The 25,141-nt window shown below is 44.8% G+C and overlaps 1 protein-coding gene and 1 pseudogene across 1 annotated transcript; one reads left to right on the forward strand and one right to left on the reverse strand.

Moving 5' to 3' along the window:
• The first annotated feature begins 8,241 nt into the window (after positions 1 to 8,241).
• LOC136471195 (squamosa promoter-binding-like protein 4) lies at positions 8,242 to 11,780 on the forward strand. The gene is made up of 4 exons (XM_066468937.1): positions 8,242 to 8,695; positions 9,344 to 9,480; positions 9,839 to 10,072; positions 11,096 to 11,780. The coding sequence occupies exons 1-4, from the start codon at positions 8,373 to 8,375 to the stop codon at positions 11,407 to 11,409; spliced, it is 1,008 nt and encodes a 335-aa protein (XP_066325034.1). The 5' UTR covers positions 8,242 to 8,372; the 3' UTR covers positions 11,410 to 11,780.
• Positions 11,781 to 12,581: 801 nt separating this feature from the next.
• On the reverse strand, positions 12,582 to 16,549 carry LOC136475817 (serine/threonine-protein kinase STY13-like; annotated as a pseudogene).
• Positions 16,550 to 25,141: the final 8,592 nt, after the last annotated feature.

Below are 25,141 nucleotides of genomic sequence, written 5' to 3' on the forward strand. Positions count from 1 at the left end.
TACTTATTTCCTTACTGGTATGCTGCCTGTGATGCTTTTTTTGTGAAAACTGAGCATAATGCCACTGCCTTTTGGGTGCTATTGCTGTTAACTGAGCACAATGCCATTTAGTCTATATGAATTACCTGAGCACAATGCCATTTAGCCAAATTCAATTTTGTTAGCTGCACATTTTACTTGCTGCTACCACACTCTACTCTACTCTTGTCTCTACACTGTCTCTCTACTCTAGTAGCTGAACATTTTGGCTTCACTTTGTACTCTACTGGTACTGTACTACTACTATACTACATTTGTTTGATTGTTGTCTATGATGCCTATGATGCCACTATGATGGAGTGGGATAGATTTTAACTAAGCATATGCCACTGCCAATGATGAAATTCGATGAATTTTGCATGAATTTGAGATAAGAGACTGGGTGCCATTTAACTGAGCACTTGCTACATGTGATGCCATTTTTTTGTTGAGCAAATGCCAAATATACATCTTCTTGTTAACAAAGCACTTGTTGCCTATTTCTAAGATGCTACTATACTGCTACTCTACTATGTGGTTACTGTTGTTGTACTATGATGCATATGTGAATTGGGATCTAGTTTTGACACTGTTTTATCTTTGTGGCATTTGCGATGATGATTTTTTTAAACTTTAAAAAAATTGCTAAGGCAGTGGCATATGCAATGATGTCTAGACTTTTTATGCTAAGGCAGCGGCGATGATGATGAAATGTCCCTATGCTTGTGTGCTGCTAAACTAGGATGGCTTGTATCTCATATACAAGCAACCAGTGATGACAACAATGGGCAAATCTGAGCCAAATATGTAACTGATTCAACAATCTACTACTACTGTCTACTACTATGTGCTTGCTGCTGCTGCTGTTCTATTGATCTACTACTGCCTACACTCTATTGCCTACTGCTGCTGCTATACTCTGAATTCAATTGTCTTACTACTACTGCTGCTATGCTCTGAATTCAATTATCTTACTACTACTTATACTACTACTGCCTACTCTACTACTCCTACTGCTGTCTATACTACTACACTACTACTTATACTACTACTGCCTACTCTACTACTCCTGCTGCTGTCTATACTACTACTTATACTACTACTGCCTACTCTACTACTCCTGCTATTGTCTATACTACTACTTAGGGCCTGTTTGGTTCTCTAGTCCATGGACTAAAAGTTTTAGTCCACTTTAGTCCATGAACTAAAAGTGGACTAAAGTGGTGTTTGGTTCCTTGAACTAAAATGGACTAAAGTGGAGAGAGAAAGAGTAATAAATGAGAGGCATGGGTGTCCCCAACACCTTTTAGTCCATTTTAGTCCAGTTTTATGGACTAAAGGACTAAAGGATTTTAGTCCACTTTTAGTCCAAGTATTTGGCTGTTTAGTCCAACTAAAGTGCAGATTTTAGTCCAAAATGTTTTAGTCCATGGAAACCAAACAGGCCCTTATACTACTACTGCCTACTCTACTACTCTTGCTGCTGTCTATACTACTACACTACTACTTATACTACTACTGCCTACTCTACTACTCCTGCTGCTGTCTATACTACTACACTACTACTAGTACTACACTACTACAGCTACTACTACTAGCTGATCTGCTACTCTACTACTACTTGCTGATCTGGTTGTCTATACTACTACACTACTGCTAGTACTAAACTACTACTCTCTCTACTCTATGTCACTACTCTTCTCTTTTACCCCCTCCCCTCTCCTCTCCTCTCCTCTCCTAAGACCATTGTCGATGATGAATTTGTCCAAGTCCATACTTATATGGAATATGATCTGATGAACAAGAACTTGTGAGGAACTTGGCATCATACCAGCTGCCCCTACATTTCCTTCTCCTCTCTTCTATGTTCTGATGCCTTGAAGCTCCAAGGTCATGATCAAATGATGATTGACATGTTTCTGAGGCCTCTCTTCACCTTTTCAATTCTTATACTTTGTCGCATATCTAAAGCACTCTTTATTTCTTACATATATTGGAACAAATCTAGAAATGTCGTGGATAGCAGACGGTGTAGCCCGAAGCATCGAACATGATGAACAGCCACCCGAAAGAGGGCAAGAACTCGAGGACCAGCTTAGTCAGGAGCAGTTCAATGATGAGTTACAAAAGGATCTAGAAGTGATGCTTACTTAGGAGGAGCTTTGTGAGGAGGAAGGGGGGCCAGAGGGAAGAGAAGGAAGAGAAGGAGAGACTGATGAAGGCAAAGAAGAGGATGATGATGAGGGTGATGCCGAGGACATAGAAGGGGGATATTCAAGTCCTGATTTCCCTCCAACTAAACCCAGACAAAGGCCAACGGAGGATGAATTGGACAAGGATTTTAACCCGGACGACGAGGTAGGGATGATGCCTTATTACCTTGAAAATTTGGCTAACACTTTAGCAGTGTTACCTCTGCTAATACATTGACCTGTTGTTTATACAGGTCCCTATAAAACCTCCAAAAAGATGACGTCGGCATCCAGCACATTTTGTCGTCAAGATGGAGTAGGGGAAAGGAGTGCAGAGGCAAGACCGGTAGAGACTAACAATGAGGTCTCTGCTTCACAACCTCAAGGCACATCCATAGCCTCAGGTACCGAACCAAAGAGGAAGCGAGGGGACAGAAGGGAAAACCTATATCACGAAAAGGCATTGTATGTGATAACAGAGGTCAGGCCTGAAGGGCAGATCATCAAGCCAGAGAAGTATAGAAGCTGATTCTGTAATGCGCTCGGTTACCTAGTAAGAGATCATCTCAACCCAGCAATCCCTAATTGGAATAGTGTACCTAAGTTGAAAAAGAAGGAGCTTTGGGATACGAAGGTGGCGATCAACTTCAGGTTTCCTAGAGGGCAAGAGTGAACTGGTCAAAAGTCATGCTTTCAAGATAATGGGGCACGCATTCCTACATTGGAGGTCGGACCTGAAACACGAAGTATATCCAAAAGGGGTTAACTCCATTCCATGAGTTTGGCAAAATAACTCAGAGTCAATGGGAGACTCTAGTGGCCGAGAAGACTTCACCCAAAGCGTTGGCCCTTAGTAAGCAGTAATAGCGAGCAGGCAAAGCAGAACAAACACCCCCCTCAGTCTTGGCCCTGGTGGCTACGAGGGGCAAGCGAGAGGTGTTTAGGAAGATGGATGAAGAGGCCTGAAGCTTCTAGGAATACAAAAGTGAAGAAGTTGAGGCCATGCCTCAAGCAATGGATATATGGAAGGAGTACGGATTCATCCGGTAGTAGTCTAAAGTTTCCTAATCCAGAGACCAAAGAGGTAGTATCAAGGATACTGAAATATTCTGAAGACAAGGAGAATGGCATATTCACTCCTTCTAGAGAGAGGGATGAGCTTAGCCTTGCCTTGGGAAATCCTGAGCACACATGCCACACTAGGGGGCTAGGGAAATTGACTACCTGGAAGAAAGGATTCGAAGAGGACATTGACATGTACAAGAAACATGGCAGAGAATAAAGAGTCTAATCTTGCGCTACAAGTGAAGGCTCTGGTTGATCAGGTGCTGCAGGAGAAAGGTCTATCTATAGAGCCAAGAACACTAATGGGTCCACTAGGAGAACTGGCTTTAGTTGGTAGCCCTCTAGATGTTCCCAGCAGCCAAGGTTCCACTACAACCACTACCGCTGTTGATCGCATACGGGAGCCAACTAGCTATAGCTTGCTTGTTTCGTTTGGCAGGCACCAATCTATGGTTGAGGTGGCAACTGGTGTGGCACATCCTCTTAGAGGCAAGTGGCATAATAAGGACATCCCACAAGACTACACTAGGGTCGAGATGCATACCATGAAGCCCGAGTATGTGTCATGGAAGATAGACCACCCAACACCCTGAGGGGACTAGTGTTACTCGGAGATGTCATGAAGCAATTCATCCTCTGGTACAAACAGGATATTGTATTGACTGCTTCTTTGCCAACTCCATCTGATGTACATGTGCAGCGAGGTGTTGAGGACGGGGAGGTCTATTCACCATCTCATGACCACCATAGCATAGACATGCCTCAATCTTCCCTGACTCGTATGGATCCTGATGAGCACGTGCCTGGCACATCACAACCTTCTCCAGCTCATGTTGAGCAAGGCCAACTAGAGATGCCACATCCATCTCCAGCTCGTATTGAGCAAAGGCATGATGAGATGCCACATCCTTTCTCAGCTCATATTGACCAAGGGCATGATGAGATGCCAAAGACTTCTCCAGCTCATGTTGCAAGCAAATGAATGAGCAAATGGCACAGGAGCAAGATGAGGACTTGCCTGAATGGGAACTCCGAAAGAAGCATCCCATTCACATAAGGCCAGTATATACTCCGATGAAAGATGTCACTTCAGCCAGCAAGTGGTATGCCCATGACCAGTTCAAGCCTGAGAACCAAATTAAACAAGTGAAAGGGCATGCTTCTGAGAAGGCCATCACTAGCAAACTCCACCAAACTGGCAAAGAGATATCTAGAAGTTGATACCATAAAATGGTCCAAGGATTACCCAGAAAAATATGAAAGAGGCAAGCTCTTCCTACCAAACCGTGTCATCCAGCGCCTGCCACATAGAATGAGAAGGTTCCATGATTGGTACTTGCAGTGTTGTCCCAACGAAACTAGAAATCATACAAGCATACGTCCCTGCTGGCACATTTGGAATCCCATCCAGGGCTAATTGTCTTTGACTTCAACGATGTCCAGACATGCTTTCACCTTGGAAAAATGGAAATGAATCTAATTCGCACCTATGCCCTGTAAGTCCTCGCCCTCTAGATATGATATGAATCTAATGTTTGGATTTTGTTGTAACTAACCCACCCCGTGATCTATAGAATGTAAACACACATTGTGAAACAAATGCCAAGTCTAGCTCTCGGGTATGTAGACCCTCAATCTATAGCAGCAACAACTTTTAATTACCCCAAAAACTAGAAACTGGATGGCAAAGAGCTAGCTGCTGGGAAGACGGTTGCGGAGAAAGAGCAGATCCTGGCAAAAGCAGATAAGGACCGAATCCATTAAGGTTGCGGCATTCATTGCACAATCTTTTAAAAACCTCCAGCATAACTAGATGATATGGCTACCATACAACTTCTAGTTAGTTCGACTCTAGACCTAAACCTGTGTTCCATATATTTTGTTCGATGCAAAAGAGCTTATGTGTTTGTTCTTTGACTAAATTCATGCAGCGATCACTGGATTTGTATAGGCGTCGATATCGGGTGGAGCATGGCATGGGTCTTTGATTCAGCAGATTTTGAACGGGCGACATACAAGGATTTCGTAGCGATTGTCAAGACATATACATATCAACAATTCCTCATTAGCTTTTATATGTGTATATATACTAGTAACTTTCACATTTGGATACTAACAAGTTGCATCCTGCTAACATCATTCGAATAGGGCATTCAGACACTATGTCACATTCCATGGAGGGAGGCATCATCTAGAAAGGAAGGAAAAGTTGGTTGTCAAAACTATGTGTGCGGTAAGTGTAACTAACTTTGGTACTTCATTACATGGCTTTCAATAGCATTACTTAACATTTCGATATGCAAAACACACAGTGCTCCCAAATAGAGGCCTAGGAGTCTACATTGTGGATACTACGTATGTGCTATGATGAGTAATACAATTGCCTACCGGAGACACCCTAGTCTGGTAAGTTTGAACCACTTCGCCCGTACGTAGTATAGCTCATGTTATGAAGTACTAGGCCTAAACTTGTTCTCTTGTAGTGGAGAGAAGAGAAGCACCATAGAAGGGACGTGTACAAGGATGACGAACTCTTAGAGCTAGTCGGCGACCTTTGCAACTTCATATTGGACCAAATTGTGAATGTCAAAGGCGATTACCATGATGTACTATCTGACTTAGGTAGTAATCCTACATATCAACACCTTCGTGAGCTTGAAAGGCTAGCTCTAGGCCGATGATAACAATTTGATGGACTTGTGATTTTGAACTTGTGGATTGGACTATGTAATGATAGACTTGTGAATTATGACTTGTGATTTGAACTTGTGGATGTATATATGTATAAATGTGGTGATTCAGATCTGAATTTGAATTATATATTCTGTGGATGTATATATGTATAAACTGTGGATGTATATATGCTGTAGACAGATTTGAATTTTTAATTTTTTTTACTGAAAAATGCACTGTAGGGGCGGTTCAATAGAACCGCTCCTACAAATAACAACTGTAGGGGCTACTGGTGCTTCCAACCGCCCTTACAAATAACCTCTGTAGGGGCGGCTGAAAACACCAGCCGCTCCTACAAATCCATTTGTAGGGGCGGCTGGAAACACCAGCCGCCCCTACAAGGGTATTTGTAGGGGCGGTTAGGGAGCCGCCCCTATAGAGGTCCTATTTGTAGGAACTCCTTGGGGTGAGCGACTAGCGTAGCCACCCCTATAGAGGCTCTTAAGCCGCCCCAATAGAGCCTTATTAGCGTAGTGCTGGGAACGCGCTCGCTCGCCTATGGGCGCGGCTGCAGGCAGAGACGGACCGGCAGCTTCGCAGCTGGGAAGGTGGCTCGGGCGGCAGGGAGCGCGGCGGCCATGGCGGGTACCGCTCCTGGTCGCTCCATCTTTGCATCTTCGCTTCCTGCATCGATCGGTCTACACGACGCGATGGACTCTGGCGTGACGACGCGACGGACTCCGGCGTGACGATGAACTCCGACGCGACCTCCAGCACGACGGAGTCCGGCATGATCTCATCTCTTCTTCGTCCTCCGATAGCAAGCAAGCGTAGTCTCTCTCCTTGGATGCGCGACGTGATCGAGGAGACGCGATCGATTTAATGCCCACATGGGGACTTAGAGCCCATTCAGTATGGATTCAGGTGCCCCGGCTCCCTCTGACGAATACTGTTCACCGATCGAGTACTGTAGCCGGAGCCAGAGAAACTTGGCCCTCCTTAGGCGCAGCTCCTGAGGGACGCCAGCTCCTCATCTCGCGACACTGTAGCGGCATTGTAGCGACACTGTAGCAGGAGCCGTTTCGGAAATCGAGGCAGAAAATGAACTGGGGCGAGGAGCCAGAGAAGCCACGAGTTCGAGCTTCTCCGGCTCTGTGCTACAGTAGTGGAGCCGGAGCCGGCGAGAGCCGTGCCAAATGGGTCCAATTTTCCTCCCCAGGCTCTGCAGTGGCACTACAGTGCAAACGGACTCTTAGGAGGTGTTTGTACGCTGTCTCATCGAATATTTGAACACAGTGTATGGAGTATTAAATATATATTAATTATAAAACTAATTGCATAGTTTGTGATTAATTTATGATATGAATCTTTTAAGTCTAATTAGTCTATGATTTGATAATGTTTTGCTACAGTAAACATGTGCTAATGACGGCTTAATTAGGCTTAAAAAATTCGTCTCGTAGAGTACCTGATGGATTATGTAATTTATTGTTTTATTAGTAGCCAAATACCTCATGCAACATCCTCCCGACATAACTCCTAAATTTTAGTCACCGGATCCAACACCCCCTTACTTAGCGTCGGGGCTCGGGGCACGGGAGACGAAGGATGGGTGTTTGGTTTCTCTTCCTAAATTTAAGTCGCTGTCCCATCGGATGTTTAGATATATGCATGGAGTATTAAATATAGACTAATTACGAAACTAATTGCACAGTTTGCGAGATGAATCTTTTAAGCCTAAGTAGTCTATGATTTGACAATGTAGTGCTACAGTAACATGTGCTAATGACGGATTAATTTGGCTTAAAATTCGTCTCGTGGTGTAATTTGTTTTTTTATTAGTATCCGAAAACCTCCTACAACACCCTCATTTGACATTTTCCTAAATTTTAGTCACTGGATCTGAACACCTCTTAAAACGATGTGGAGGGATGCTAAACGACTTTATTAGTGAAAACCATCCCAGTAGCCAAAAACGACTTTTCAAGTAGGGTGGGAGTATGCAGGATACAGTGAAGAGTGAAGACGCTCAAGTGAAAGGCCTGCACTTGTTCTCTTTTGCCCCGGTTCACAGCCCGCTTGAAGGCTGAATGTGAACACCATGTTTGCATATACGTACCCCATCTTTTGTAGGAACGCGAACGCAAACGCAAAATGAGAATTGTCTGGATAAAAAGGTCTTCACAAAAGAGAGAGAGAGAGAAACGTGTAAAAAAAAAGACATTAGTACGCAAAAAAGTGAGGAGAAACTAAAGAAAAAGGAGGTCCAAATATAAATAAGACCAGCCTTTTTTCTATTCCAAATTCTCTTTCCCATCTCTTCTTCTCCACAGTCCACACTGTTCACCTCCTCTCCCTTCCTCTCTCTCCTCTCTTCGATCCCCAAATCCAGAATTGACCAGCCCAAATCGTCGCCCCGGCCGCATGGAGTGGACGGCCCCGAAGCCCGCCTCCTCGCCCTCCTCGCCTCCCCTGCTCTGGGACTGGGGAGACCACGCCGCCACGGGCTCGGGCTCCTCCGGCGACGCGCCGGCGCGGCGCGGCGGGAAGGAGCGGGAGGCGAAGCGTGCCAGGGGCGAGGACGGCGGCGGGGGAGCTGAGGTGAGGTGCCAGGTCGAGGGGTGCGGGTTGGACCTCACCAGGGTCAAGGACTACCACCGGAAGCACCGCGTCTGCGAGGCCCACACCAAGTCCCCCCGCGTCATCGTCGCCGGCCAGGAGCGCCGCTTCTGCCAACAGTGCAGCCGGTGGGTCGTCTTCTCGCTTTCTTTCGGTTGCCCCCCAGACCTCTGCTCTCGCTGGCTTTCTGCGATTGTTTCCGTCTTCCTTCCTATGATTGCTTTTTGCAACCATGGGTCGCGCTTTTGGGCTGCAATAATCGCGTGATTAGTTTATTGGTTTGGACAAGGAGGTGTTTTTACGTGTTCTCTTTTAGTTTTGTGGCTATATGCTGTGTGTACGGCGTTCGAGGCTGCTGTGCGGTTTTTTTGGTACGGAACTGCATTTTTTCCTGATCTGGGAGTGAAAGATGCTTCCTTTAGATCTAGACTGTAAAGTTTGAGGTATCACATGGCATGTTGCATAGGCAGGGTGTAAATTTTATTGGGTGGAACTAAACAAGGGGCTTAGTACTGCTGTACTTGTGGAGAATCGTACGCATGGGTGAAATGGCTGTGCACTGCCGGTTTCCCTTTTCCAGTTTTGGTATGGCTCTCGATATATGTGTATGCTTTTGGGATGAGCTTTTTTTTGTGGGCTACAGGTGTCTATTTTTATTCCATTATTACTGTATAAAGATTGCAGGCATATATCTGTTGTATGCACTTTTACATGGCAATTGACCATACTTAGGACCTATTTTGTTTTTGCTGATTGCTTGGGTTCTGGTAATCCAGGTTCCATGCCCTGTCAGAGTTTGATCAGAAGAAGAGGAGCTGCAGGAGGCGCCTGTCTGATCACAATGCCCGCCGCCGGAAGCCTCAGCCAGATGCATTCACCTTTGCCTCTGCAAGGCTGCCTTCGTCATTGTTTGGTAATGTGTTTATATCTTAACTAGTGTTTGAAATTTGCTATCAGTGGACACTGGCAAAATGGTTGTGATGGGCTCTTAGCATGCTTAAATTTATCTGCATGTACAACTTCCAAATAGATGTCTCGTTGCGCAAAAGGCAAGCTTTCTATCTTTTATAGTTTGTAATAAGTTGTCTGTTGTGTTTCTTCATGGTATTAAATACAAACTAGGCATTGGACTTGAGAGTACCATGATTAGTAATCTATATATCTTGTACTATACAGCTAGGATTACCGTGTTTCAGTTATATTATTCTACCTTCTTACGTCCTATTTGTAAAGTTAAATGTTCTTATCCCTGAACTCCTCTGCCACTGCAGATGATAGGAGGCAAATAAGTTTTGTCTGGAATAAAGCTCCTGTTAGCCATGTAAGACCTTTCACTTCTCCATGGGACAGCTCATCTGACTTAAAACTCCCTCATGCAAAGGAAACAAGAGAGGTATCAACAAAAGTTGGGACAATTACTGGACAAGTTCATTTGGATAAATCTCACATGTCCAGTGCTATTCCAACACTTAGCCATGGCAAAGATGAGCCTTGGCCAATGAAAGGTTTGATTTTCCAAACATTATTCTTACCTGCTGCAGATATGTGTTCAAGGAAGAAGCTGTTATTTGCTTTGTTAACTGGTTCACCATATTTGTTGACAAAGGGTTGTAAAGAATCTCTGGTTTAGTCAGACCTTACCTAAAACATCTTGGATAGTTGACACATAAAAGGAACCTTTTAGTCATTCCCTCATCGCTACTAAGTTTTGCAGAGATGGGAAGCTGATTATTATTACACGAGTACTTTGAATTTTCGTTGCAGAAGCTTGTGAACTTACAAGTCAAAATATATTTGTAGTTGTTCATATGATTTAGCCTACATAGAATGTATGGTGGAACAAAGAACGCCGAACTCCTTGCCATAATTCAATCCATACTGGGCTAGCGGATGTTTTGTTGTAGGTGGCATGATTCTTCAGTCTGTAAATTTACTCCCAGAAAAAGAAGAATACTACAAGAATTGGACCGTCAGTTGTATTCACGTGTTAGTCTAGGATCCAAACACTTGATTATGTTAGATTTAAGGGAAATAGAATGCCACAGGGACTGATATCATTTTCTCCAAAATGGTATTGGGAGTTGGTTATTAGCGATGATGAATTTTGAGTGCCAAGAAAAAGTAGATGTTTTTCTATCAATATCATATTTGGTAGCATTATTTTGTTTGTTTAATTTCACGTATTCTAGGTTTCTGAAGTTCTGTATCACTGTTGAGGTACTTACTCCTTAGTTCCGTTTATGGATGACATATAAACTTCATTTCGCTTGCAAGATATTACTAATAAACTGCAGGTCCATTTGACTCTCTTGCACTTACATTTTCCTGTGCTAGGTGACCAGTGTAATAACTCTGAGCATCAGAGTTAGAAATTGTAATTGACTGTTGTCCAACTCTGCTTGTTTTTCATGCTAGTATGTTGAACCATGTGATTTCATTTGCCATGCCGTTCCTGCAACTTTCTGCATTTTGATGTTCTGTGTTGCCCCGATGGGTGTATAATATAGTCTGAATGATTGGTTGTGCAGGTCCGGACATGTCTATAACTGCTTCAAAATTCGATGGAGCACCGGATCTTCAGCGTGCTCTCTCTCTTCTGTCAGTTGGTGCTTGTGGATTGCCTGATCCTGTACATCAAACATCTTGCGTTATCCAATTTACTGGTGCCAGAGAGAACAGTAGTGACCTTCATTTATCACATGGAGGGAACTCTGGTCCAGCTTCATGCGCTGATGGACAGCATATAGCTACTCAGCCTCAGTCTCAGCTGGTTCGTTTTAACATGGATACCAGCAACAATGTCTATGAGCCCAGTTTCTTCGGTGTAAACCAGATAAATTAAGCGTGAAAGAAACACGCCACTTGATCATTTGGATAAATAGCCATGAAGATGGCCTGGGCTTGTGCAGGAAGTTCTTCAGTTAACCACCGGACATAAGGATCTCTCTGTTAATGTTATCTGCATATTTATTGGCCATCCCTTGATTAAGTTGAACCGAGTGTAGGCCAGCTTATGTTTAATATGCAGTTCCAACCTGTGATTGACCCATTTTTTATGCTGTTTTTTTGCCCCCTGTGATGTGTCTACTCTGGAGCTTTCTAAGTGTGATACTATTGTAGTTTTACACTTCTGCTGCCCTGATGACGATGATGTCAACGGTTGGGTATCTTTGAAACTGTCCTTGATGAATCTGGACTTTTTTTTTGTGCGTCTCTGTATATTGTTGTTGCTTCATTGTTTTTCCTAGAATATATATAAAAAAACTGTTGTTACGATACTGACATCATTAAAATATTAGAAAAAATTCAGCTCCTGCTGCTGTTTTTGTGTTTTTATTGATACAATAGGAGAAGAATTTATGGTATAATTCCAAGTAAAGAAATCAATCTTGTCTCCAAATCAAACAAGTGTTTTGATTCTAGGGGTGGGGAATCATACAATTTGGTCACCATCACGATTGTTTCCATACAAGCCTCCCCGACCCACATGCGTATGTGGCGGACGGAAATCCCGTCTTCAGTGCAACCAACCAGACAAACCATCATACAGCTTCCCGTGTAGGAACTACCAGCCAAATTCCAGAAAATAAAATGTCCATGGTCGGCACACACTCCACACAAGCATGGTCGCATGAAAAAGTCCATGTGCGACTTCGGCAACAGATGGTGCCACATACACGAGAGAGACAGATACCAAAAACTAAAGCCATGTCATCATTCTGAAGTCCCGTATCATTCTAGAGTGCAGAAACCGCAGTGGTTTTGGAACGTAGGTCAACAACCAAGTACAAGGAACTGCGATGGTGCAAGCAAACTTGCACGAGTCAACAGATGGTGCCACAGACAAGAGAGACATATACCAAAAACTTTAGTCGTATATCATTCTGAAGCGCATACCGAAAACTAAAGTTATATATATCATTCTGAACTGCAGAAACAGCACAAATCTTGGAACGTAGGTCAACAACAAAGGGCAAGGAACAGCAACAGCAATGGTGCAAGCAAACATGCTGATTACAAGAACAGGCAGATGTTATTAACATAGGAAAGCTCCATTAGAGTTAGATTTTGTTAACATACAAGGAATAATCACCTATACTTTCAGAAGAGATTACTCCAGCTGTGCAACTTACACAAGATAGAATGCAACAACACAGAAGCTCAAATCCTAGGGTCTTCAGAAGAGACCCTGGCACTGACGCGGATACATGAGATAGGCTCTTTATCCTTTTCCCCCTCCATTCTCTTACCCACTTTGGGGTCATCTAGTCACCAACTCCCACTTCAGTCAGTGGTCATGGGTTCAGAAATACAGCAGCGGAAGCGTGCTTTGCGCACGTTGCTCACAAGCTCCATCTCAGCACTCTCAAGCATGCAGACAATCTCAGTAAATGGTGGGCGAACTTCTGGGTTCGCATCCCAGCAACGAGTCATAATGTGGCTTAGAGAAGGCAGGCAATCTTGAGGGATTACCGGACGAGCACCCTTATTTACAACAGCAAAAGCTGCCTGAACAGCCGTCATGTTGGTGAAGGGAAGCATGCCGGTTATTAGCTCCCACAAGACAATGCCAAAGCTATAGACATCAACTTTATGATCATAGGGCCTGTGCTGGATCATTTCCCTGCAAAGAAAAAATGAAGAACAAATCATAAACTATACACATGGCATTAAGAAAATACAAATACAAATTCCAGAAGCAACTGGCTGCTAGTGAAGCAATGGCAAGTTGAACACTTATCTCCGATTTCGTATTGTAACCAAAAAAAATTAGACCATGTATACAAAAATGAAACATCTTTTCAGTTATTTTTGTTATAATTGGTATAGTCGCCACTCACCCTTCCCCACTGTGGACAAAATAAGTGCAAGTGTGCAACCTCAGCAATAGTTTAGTAAAAAAATGGAACTGGACACGATAGTCCAGTAGTTCCACCATATTAATAACTTTAGAGTTAGGGGGTGTTTGGTTTCTCCTCCTAAACTTTAGTCGTTGTCCCATCGGATGTTTAGACACATGCATGGAGTATTAAATATAGACTAATTACGAAACTAATTGCACAGTTTACGACTAATTTGCGAGACGAATCTTTTAAGCCTAATTAGTCCATGTTTTGACAATGTAGTGCTACAGTAAACATATGCTAATGACGGATTAATTAGGCTAAATAAATTCGTCTCGTGGAGTACTGATGGATTCTGTAATTTGTTTTTTTATTAGTATCCGAACACCCTATGCGACACCCTCACAGTGACACCTCCTAAATTTTAGTCACCGGATCCAAACACCCCCTTAGTCTATCCACTGTGTCGTGCGTAGGCATGCAACTCACTCCCATTAACATGATTTGACTTATTGAATATGCAACAATATATATTGCTAATACAATGAAAACCTGGACAGCGATGCATAATGGAACACTCAATAATACAGTTAAGTAATCCAAAAGACAGCTATGCAGCATGTACAGTTGAGTACTTGAGTTATCAAGTAATTATGTATGTGAAGTTGGATGTACAATCAGTAAAACTACCAAAGTGGCTGAAAATTTTGAATACCTGCACTTCAGGAACTTTGCAGCTATTCAACATAATACTGACCTACAATACTCCCTCCGTCCCTAAATATCTGTCGCCACTGGTTTGCGTGCCAATAAGTTTGACTAGATTTGTAGAAAATATTAGCATTTGTATCTCTAAATAAATTTATTATGAAAATAGATTCAACGATCTATCTAATGATATTAATTATGTACTCCCTCCTCAAAAAAAATGTACTCCCTCCATACTGGTAATTCAAGTCATTTTGGACAAGACTTGGATCAAACATTGGGAATATAAATCATGAATAACTTTTAAGTTGTTGAGTTTGAAAATGTGAAAACCATATGAATAGATTTGTCTTGAAAAGTACTTTCATAAAAATATACATAAATCACTTTCCAATAAATATTTTTATAAAAATAAGATATTAAAGTTATGCTTTTGAGACCGTGTCGCTGTCCAAAACGACTTGAATTACCAGAATGGAGGGAGTACCATAAATATTAATATTTTTTATATATATTTAGTCAAAGTTGTTTCTCGGGAAACAAAAATGACAGTTAGAATGGGACGGAGGGAGTACTGTTTTAGAGTGAAGGCCTGAGAACTTGTGAGCTATGCAAATTGTGTTTCAAAATAAATTAAATGCTAGGCATTACAGATGCAGAGATACAAAGAAATTTCTGCATAGAGCAATCTTCAGTAAGGGGAAACTATAACTTACGGTGCCATCCAGCGGTAGGTTCCTGTCTCTGGTGTCATCCCTTCAGTTTTCACTTCGATACGAGCAACTCCAAAGTCAGCAATCTTAATGGATTTGTCTGCTGAAATCAGAAGGTTATCTGACTTCAGATCTCTGTGAATAAATCCCAATGCATGAACATATGCCATTCCCCGGGCTACATCCAACGCCTGTTTCACAGCCAACCGCAAAGGCACTGACTTGTTCTGCCTTCTCGCCAGGAATTGCCTGACTGAGCCGCCTTTTGCATACTCCGTAATAATACACCACACAATTGATTTCCTGCATGCCCCTATGAACCTTACAATATTTGGGTGACTCAGCCTAGACAACATCATAACCTCTTGCACAAATTGCTGCTCCATCAAATGGGCTCTTTCTGGATCATTCTCAGGCTTCTCCAGCAGCTTAATGGCAACATCTTCTTCATTATATGTTCCCCGGTACAGCTTCCCAAAGGCTCCTTGAGCAAAAGGATCCCCCATGTCCAACCTCCCCAGATCAATGGTCCACTGCTCATAGCTGTTGAGTATCTCTGTAGGATGATTTGGGTCCATCAAAACCCGGGCCAATGCATCCTCATTTAGCGTGTGTGCAGCCACACGGTTTGGGCGGAAGACACTATTGCCGACTGAATAGCTTGCAGTCGGAGCATCACGGAGGCCTGGGTGCTTCAGTATGACCGTGCGGGACTCGTTGGAGCCCACACTACTATTGTCCACTGACATGGCCACAGAACCACCAGCACAATTGGTCAGGTTGAAGCCATCGGTGCTGTCTACAGACATGTGAGAGCCCTCCCCAAACTTTTGGTAATACAGGCATGTTGTAGAAGCCATTGATCTCATTGTCCTGCATCCCCTTGCCACCACCTCCGCCTATCATACCATGAAACCTCGCCCCCTCGGCCATCTCCCAGGATCCAATCCTAATAATAGAGATAGAGCTGCTGCAGGTTGCCCATCCTCAAGCAAGAAATGCCATCTTCTCTGCCCCCTCACAATCTCTAAACTAAACAGGATAAAATTAATGAAGTGAGATAAAACAGGATAAAATTAATGAAGTGAGCTAAAACAGGATAAAATCAGGGTTCCAAAAAGCGGTGCACTAAGCGCACGCTTCAGCGCGCTGAAGCGCTAAGCGGACAGGTAACGCTTCGCTTTGGGGCATAAGCGCTCCCAAAGCGGCGCGACCGCCTTGGTGGAGCAGCGGCTGCTGGCTCCAGCCATGGCGAGGGCGGGCACGAGGCGACTGGCGAGAGGCGGGAGGGGGAGCCGCTGGCGCCGCCGCCGAGCCTGGGACTGCCCCGCCGTCGCTACCGACGAATCTCCGCAAAACGCGCTGAGAGAGAGCTGCGAGAGATGGAGGAGCTGAAAAAAGTAGATCTCACCGGCTCCTTCTCCCTTCTCACGCGGGATGGACGCCGCTGCCCCTGGATCCACGCGCTGCAGCTCCTCCTTGCCAGCGACGGAGAAGAAGCCCGGCGGCCAGGAACGACGGAGGGAGGCGGGGCGGCGATGAGAGGCGAGACGGCGCGGGAGGCAGGGCGGGAGGGGCGGAGCCGCGGAGCGGAGGTGGCGGATGCGCGCCGTCGCTCGGCGGCGCGACGGGAGGTGTGGGGGCGGTGGTGGTAGTCCGAGCGGGAGCGGTGGGGCGGCGGAGAAGAAAGAAGAGTTCGTGGTGCGCCGCGGGATCCCCGGTCTCCCCAGAGCGATGGGCTAAGGGAAGAACAAAATAAGTAAATAAAAGAAGAAAAAAGAAAAGAAAAAAAACAGGAACATTATAGATATTTTAGCCTTCTTATCTGATAGGAGAAGCTGTTTTTTATCAAACGTTTTACAAACCAAAAAAAAAAAAATAGCAACGACTCCACTGCTAAAGCTACTCCTTTAGAGGAAAAGACAGATCGTAGCATACAGGTAGACATACCGGGCAGACTTGGTCTATTCTAACAACATTTTAAGCAAGCTGTTTTTTAACTAAATAAGCAAGCTGTCCTATCAAATCAAATCTTTATATAGTAGTAGTAATAATTAATAATAATAATAAATAATAGTTAAACATTGGATCTCAGAGAGGATGTTTAGTTCTTATTCTAAGAAATGTGCATGCAACAATAACTAGTGCTGCAAATGAGCCATGCTCGAGTAAACTTAGCACTTCAAAATCGAGCTTGATGGAGAATTCAAGCCGAGCTTGGCTCGCTCTAAGACTGGAGTAGGCTCAAGCTTGACTCAACAAGGTTCGTTTATAGGTAAACATCATTGTTTGGGAAGTAAAAGATAATGAGGTAAAAGAAAATTTTACAAAATAATTGACATAAAGTAATATAAATAGAATCTTTCATATGTACCAATTATACTAGTTAATGTTTTTTAAGACATCACCGGAGGGGTGAGAGCCCTACCTAAATAATTTTCCACTGATATCGGCGAGGCTAGGAACGAAGGGTGCAGAGCACCTATTACAGGACGATCCTTGAAGGTTACAAAATAATTGTATCACAATAGCAAAGTATCTATAATGACAATTAAAGAAAATATGAGAAATAAAAGAGGCAAGGGATAGCTCATGAACCTTAATCAAGATATTTGAGCTTGGCTAGTCGAGACTCATGAGCCTACGGTCAGGCTCAACTGCTCAAGCTTGGCTCCAAACCAAACTTGAGCTTGGATCAATCTTTTCACGAATCGAGCTAGAGTAGCTTGTTGAGTCCAAACATTTTGTATAGCCCTAGCACATTCATTCGATTTCCATCGCTTAAGGATCTGATCAACATTACGTAGCGTGGCCACCCAAGATAAGGCATCAACTAAACACACCTTTAGTGTTGCAATGCAGACATCTGACTTTATTTTAGTCTAATGATTCCTATTTTTTCTTTATTACGAGTATTTCACTTAGAAATAGTTCAACCCCTAACAAGAAACCAAGAATTAGCCCTAACACTAAGCAAAAGATAAACTAAGATGAGTCCTTAAGACCATCAAACTAAGCTATGTCCCTAGCATACACACTGGGAAAAAAGATCCTTAGGATTAGCGGAAACGTAACCTAGATAGTATACCACATGAAGTCTAAAAGCCACTAAACATTTCAAGCACACTAGCTCCAAGATGGCAACGAAAGTAAATGCAAGAAATGAAAGAGTTGGACAAGAGACAACCCAATTTTTTCGTGGTGTCATGTAGTTGCCACTACCCTTAATCCATGTTGGAGTAGCTACTAAAGTTAATCTCACTTGAGTTATCAAGGTTTAAGATCCATTAGGAGTACCAACTATCCACTTCAGATTGGCGGGTCTTAGACTAAGCACAAAAAAAAACTCCATTGAAAAAATTACTTGCTCGTCCTCCTTTGGGCATATTAAACTGTGACCGCAATTTTTCATCAAAAAAAACTGTGACCCCAAAGGAACCAAGCAAGAGGCAAAGAAGAACTTCAAGGGCTACAGAAATTTCAATTTTCTTGATAATTCATTCGTCGTCCCTTTTTATGTAGGTTGGCTCAGAAACTTGGATTTAAGAGTGGGCAAAAATGGGATGAAGAAGGCGAAAAGGAGGAGATGGGAACAAATGATGCGAAATTGTCGTGCGTCTTTTTCATATAGTGGTTTTTGTGCCAGTTTCTCATATTAACATTTTTTTGCCTTTCCTGCACAAGGAAAAAGATTTCTTTAAATTATAAAAAATGATTAAGGCACATCGACAATTATAACTTAGACGGATATGAGACTATTTTTTTGTTAATAATAGAAAAGCAAAAGAGGTGGTAACTTTTGCTAGAAAGAAGCAAAGGTCTGTTTCATATGGCTTCTTTTTTTCGTAAATTACATAGTACACACAAAACACACACACATCCTACTCCCTACCATAAGTACCTTTGAAAAGACTGAGCCAATAAATCTTGCATACATATGCATATACTCACCATATCCTTATGAGCACCTCCGGACGATTGAGCCACATGCAACAGATCTTGCATACATGTGCATACACTCACTGTACCCTTATGAGCACCTCCACATACACTCAACATACCCTTATGAGCATCTTCGGATGAAAAAACACATGCACCTTGTTGTTGACGGGCACGTCGCGTGTCATGCATGCACATACACTCATCATACCCTTATGAGCACCTCCGAATGACTAAGCCACATGTACCTCGTTGTTGATGGGCACGTCACCTGTGACACAGTTAAATTCTGGAATAAATCAAGAAAAATATAGACATCAAGTTGATGACTTGAACCGGAGTGAGTAGGTTCCATCACAAGAAACTTGACCAACTGAACTATCCTCAATTTGCTCATATGCGTTCTTGTGGCTCTAGCTCTCCCTGCACTAGCTACTTCAGTATTACTGTTAAAAGAAACTCAATTTCTCTGTAAAGAATACACTAGGAGTCGATGTAGCTTCTAGCATAGCTTCACTAAGAGCAAGTATAATAAGAGGTTGTAAACTGACTAAATGTTGAGGTGGAGGAGAGAGGAGAAGAGAGAGAGGAGAAGCGAGCTATAAGCTTATAGTCGGTTTGGGCACAAGAACTAAGAAACTCTGTGAGAGAGACAAAGTGAGCCATGCATTAATAGTAAAGAGCTAACTACTATATGAGTGGGCTGGCCAGCAAACCGGCTATATCATTAGCCTTACTCTACTGTAGCTTACAGGGGTTATTACGATAACACCAAAGCCTAAACGAGCCATAAATACTAATCACAAAGACTATGCTTGGGTTTAGATGAATATACTTGAGCAACTAAAACCAAGCTTCTTTTCCACCCATGCGCGTCGGGGACAAATACTAGGGTACCCAAAGAGGAGGAACTAATGGCCGTCAACATTGATTCATCCGAGTAGTCAAGAGCGCGACTATAGCTCCAACCAACCCCTAGGTGCGCGGGCTCTGTCTCATCCGACCCCGAGGCCGCGGGCTCCGTCTCACTCAACCCCTTGGGTGCGGGCTCTGTCTCGCTCGACGGGGACCCATATCGTTGCCAACCACTCTAGGTCCAAGCGTATGGGCCTGGGTCAAAACTCTAACACCAAGGAAGAGACCGGCACGGCCTAATATAACCCATGGTCATGACAGTCCATACTTGAGGATTCACATCAAGAACAGCGTCGGGCATGCCAGTGCTGTTCTGCCTAACCCTTGTATGAACGCTAACAGGCACATCAGTTCACCACGACGCCCGTCGGGACAGAATGGGATGCCATGACCGGTAGACGCCGCCTACGCAAGGCGTTAGTGATGAACAAGGCCGCAACATGGAGCCATCCCTGTTGATGTATACAAGATCGGTGGGACCCACATGAAGGAGAAGAAGGACCTGACGGTCCTGGCACCTTCCTCTCTCTCTCTCTCTTGTTCTTCTCCTTTTCCTTCGCTGTAACCCATGCTTTTCCTTGGCCTATAAAAGGGAAAGCAGGGCGCCACATGAAGGGGATCGATCCATCGAGACCTTATTGGATCTAGATCCGCACAAGAGCACAACACGAACACATAGCTGAGCAGCGATCGAGCTCTCAGCACCCGTTTACTCCTTCCATAGTTCCACCAAAGACTTAGGATCATTTCCCTCTCTCGCTCGTTTGTAACCCCTACTATAAACTTTTAGTGCTAGTAACACGAGCAACAACGATGAATTAGACATAGGGACTTTCTACCCAAACTAGTATAAACCTTGTGTCCTCTAAAGCACACCATCCGAGCCAGGCGCGTAATACTAGAAATTTACTCAACGGTGGTAACTCGAAACACCGACAATTGGCACGCCAGGTAGGGGCCTTTTGCGCGTCTCGACGTCCACACCAGATCTCGGATGGCTAGTCATGGTGTCAGCTAGGTCCTGGGCGTGCATGAGTGCTTTGGAAACCTAGACTTCATCATCACAATGGAAGGAGAGTTGGCGCAAGCTCCCACCACCGCCCAACCTCTCCACTCCACCGACCTCGACACGATCGCCAAGGCGCTTGAGGAGCTATAGCTACACGCACTAGAGGCTCATGCCCCCGAGAGCGACCAGCTCCTCAACTTTGACTACAGGGCGTTAGAGCATTGGCTCGGCGCCTTCCTGGGACCCTGACTGTCCCGGGAGGACCTAGGCCACATCACCTTCTCATTCGCTAATGTCATGACATAGCTTGCTAGAGGAGAGCCTCTCTCCTTGGAATACCTAATCCAGAGTGCCCTGACAGCGCTCTTGTTTAGTTTGCGCAACACCACAGAAACCGCTGGCCACCTTGTGGCACAGCACACACCTAAAAGCTCTAGTTTGGTTTTGGTTAATTGATGAAACCCTAAGTGCTAACCTAGTATATCAAAGTGATTATGAGATAGATAGCACTACTCTAAGTAATGAAGCAATGATGAAGATCATGATGATGGTGATGGCATGGTGATGATCAAATTCTTAAACTTGGAAAAGAAGAAAGAGAAAAACAAAAGGCTCAAGGCAAAGGTATAAATAGTAGGAGCCATTTTGTTTTAAGTGATTGAGACACTTAGCGAGTGTGATCACATTTAGGATCGATAGCCGTACTATTAAGAGGGGTGAAACTCGTATCAAAATGCGGTTATCAAAGTGCCACTAGATGATCTAACACATTGCATATGCTTTAGGATCTAGTGGAGTGCTAACACCCTTGAAAATGTTTGTGAAAATATGCTAACACATGTGCACAAGGTGATACACTTGGTGGTTGGCACATTAGAGCAAGGGTTAGGAACTTCATTAGCGCCCTAGACAAAAAAGATGGAGGTCACTGTAAGTGACCGTATGCTAGTCTCAGTAGGACCGACATGTCCGGTCAGGTGAAGCATGAGACGCTGGCATCGGTCTCTGACTGGACGCTAGGTCACTTAGTGACTGGACGCTAGAAGGTTGCATTCGATTCTACTGATGTGGCAGCGCACAGGGGAGTTGTTGTATGACCGAACGCTGGGTGTGTCCGGTAGAGCATGACCGGACACATCTGGTCGTGAAAAGTCATCTCTAGATGCTTACTGGAAACGATCAGACGCTGGGGTTCAGTGTCCGGTCACTTTGAGCTGCTGTGTCCGATCATCACTTGATCATTGAGATCAGGCGATCAACATTTGAAGAGAGGGGACGCGTGGCACACATTGCGTGACCGGACGCTGAGGTCCAGCATCCGATCGATTTGACTGGAGCGTTTGGTCACTCCATGTTATGCCCAGTGAAGGGGTACAATAGCTTTATTTCATGGGGGCTTCTATTTAAGCCCCATAGCTGGCTCAAGCTCACTCTCTTGGTCATTTGCATTGATATAACAACCTTGTGAGCTTAGCCAAAGCCCTCCCACTCATCTCCATCATTGATCCATCATCATTGTGAGATTGGGAGAGAATCCAAGTGCATTGCTTGAGTGATTGCATCTAGAGGCACTTGGTATTTGTGTTTCACTGTGGGATTCATTTGTTTCTCTTGGTGGTTGCCAACACCTAGACGGCTTGGAGCAGTGGAGGAGGATTGGCACGAGTTGGTGATTGTTCATGGCCATCTCCGGCGATAGTGAGGGGATTTGTACTTTCTCGGCGGAGTGCCGAAAGGTAACTCTAGTGGATTGCTTGTGTCATTGAGTTACCTCACTTGTGGGAAGGTTCTTGCAGTGTCCAATTGTGTGGATGAGGTTCGTGCAACACCTCTTAGCCACCGAACCACCAAGTGTTGGTCGACACAATGGGGACGTAGCGTGTTGGCAAGCACGTAAACCTCAGGAGAAAATTGCTTGTCTCTTGCCCTTTGGTATTCTTCCAGTGATTGATAAAGTATTCATCTTGTGATTGGTTCACTCCTCTACGCGGTGGTATAATCACCTCACTTACTCATTTACATTTCCACAAACTAGCTATAACAAGCTCTTTAGTGTAGCTAGAATTGAGAGCTTGCTTTATGGATTAAGTTCATCTAGTGGAGCTCTTTAGTGTAGCAATTGTGAGAGCTCTTAGTGAGTAGTGACCTTGTAAATTGTGTGCCTAGTGATCATAACAACTAGAATTATTGGATAGGTGGCTTGCAACCCATGTAGAGCTAGAGCAAGTTTGCATTTTGCTATTTGTTATACTAATCAAATTGCTCTAGTTGGTTTGTAAATTTTTAAATAGGCTATTCACCCCCTCTAGCCATATAGGACCTTTCAACGCCCCATCCCTTATGGGCGGCGAGTTCGTGGGGATGACCGAATATGTCACAGAATCTTTCTACGACCTCCTCACAGGAGAATATGAGTCGCCCTCTAGCTCTGACTTCAGCAAGGGGAGCCATCACCCCTCTTGTGAATGTTTCATGGCAAGTACCCCTGAGGGACACGTCAAAAGCATCCACAAGGGAGAGACTACCCCAATGAATGACTTCGACCATGAGGTCGAGAGGGATGCAGGGGACCCACCTCGCTCGTAGGTGGAGCAGCTAAAGGCCTAGCACCAAGAGCTCGAGGAAGCATGACTCTAGCTCGAGCAGGAATGCATGGATCTCGAGTGAGAGATTGAGCGCCATAGAGACGGCAGGCCTACATGTGCCGTGGCCTGTGACATGAACCAGAGGATCATTGAGGATGATGAAGCCCTCCCACACTTTACCCGTGCGAGCCAAAACATCACTGCTGTGGTGGCCTTGCTCCGGGGGCTTCTGGGGCCCACGATGCCCAAGGGTCATCGAGCCCATCATGAGATTAGCATGCTACTCGAGCGTGCAGTGGCGCAGCAGGCCAAGAGCTTGTTGTCTCAATGACGTGAGCTCAACACCAGCCAATGCACGCCCTTAGAGCAACCCAACAAGGATGTGTCAGTCCACCAGGCACAGCAAGGTGGTAGGCCACTCACCATGGTCCCGGTGCATGAGTGTCTTGGCCTCCACCGAGACACACGCGACACCGTCGATGCCCGTAGGCATACCCACAGTGATGTGAGGGAGGGGGCTAGCCGTGGCTACCACCTATGTCGTGGAGGATGCTATGATAGTGGCGAGGACCGAAGCCTAAGCCTCAACTTGCCGAGACCTCAAGCCTTTGACCGACACATCCTTAACACTGTCTTCCCACCCATGGTACCGACCACCGACCAATATCCTGAAATACTCTGGGGAAACAAACCCCAAACTATGGCTCGAGGATTATTGACTTGCTTTCCAAGCTAGTGGAGTGAATAATGACATTTTTATTATCCGCAACCTTCCATTGTTCCTGCCCGATTCGGTGCGAATGTGGTTGGAACACCTTCCGCCCAACCAAATCCAAAGTTGGGCGGACATGAAAGAGATCTTTGTGGGAAACTTCCAGGGCACATACGTGTGTCCTGGGAACCCATGGGATCTAAAAAACTATCGATAGAAGGCCGAGGAAACTCTTTGTGGGTACATTCGGAGCTTCTCCTAGCAGTGCAATGAGCTACCCAACGTCGCCGAGGCCGACATCATAGGAGCCTTCCTGTCTAGGACCACCTACGAGTCCCTGGTTCACAAGCTAGGATGTAAGGGCCTATGAACCACCAAGGAGCTTCTCGACATCGCCACCAGCCACACCTCGGGCGAGGACACGGGCAGGGCAATTTTCGACCGCCTCAAAGGCAAGGTGAAGTGGGACGAGGATGCTGGCGAAGGTGCCTCCAACCATCCCAGCAAGAAGAAGAACAAGCAGCAGTGCGAGAGCTTGCTCGTGGCTGCTGCCGATCGCAAGGGGGTCAAAATCCCACTAATGGCACCCTGGACCACTTCGAGAAGTTGCTTGAAGGACCATCTCTAAACCATGCTTTCCTCATCAAGCACCTATACAAGGACTACATCCTCATGAAGCAGTTTTTGTCTAGAGGCTCCAACAAGGGGAACATAGGGGGGACCCTAAGCCAGCAGCAAATGACCCTGAGGGGAAGGACGTTGGATTTTCAATGCTAGATGGCTACCTCATGATCTTCGAAGGGTCAGCGGCCTATAACTCCAAGCACCCCAAAAGCTTGTGCCCCGTGAGGTCTATATGACTGAGCCAGCCGCGCCTTCCTTCCTTTGATGGTCAAAGTCTGCCATAACCTTTGATCAGACTGACCACCCGAAAAGCATCCCATAGCCAAGAAGATATCCACTCATGGTTGACCCGATCATCGGCACGAAGCAGCTCACCAAGGTACTGATGGATGGAGGCAGCGACATCAACATCATGTACACTGAAACGCTCAATGCCATGGGCATCAACCGAGCACGCATCTGGCCGACTAGGGCGCCATTCCATGGCATCGTGCCTAGAAAGCAGGTCGTGCCACTCGGGCAGAT

This window comes from Miscanthus floridulus, chromosome 8 (assembly GCF_019320115.1).
Source record: "Miscanthus floridulus cultivar M001 chromosome 8, ASM1932011v1, whole genome shotgun sequence".
NCBI classification, from domain to species: Eukaryota; Viridiplantae; Streptophyta; class Magnoliopsida; order Poales; family Poaceae; genus Miscanthus; species Miscanthus floridulus.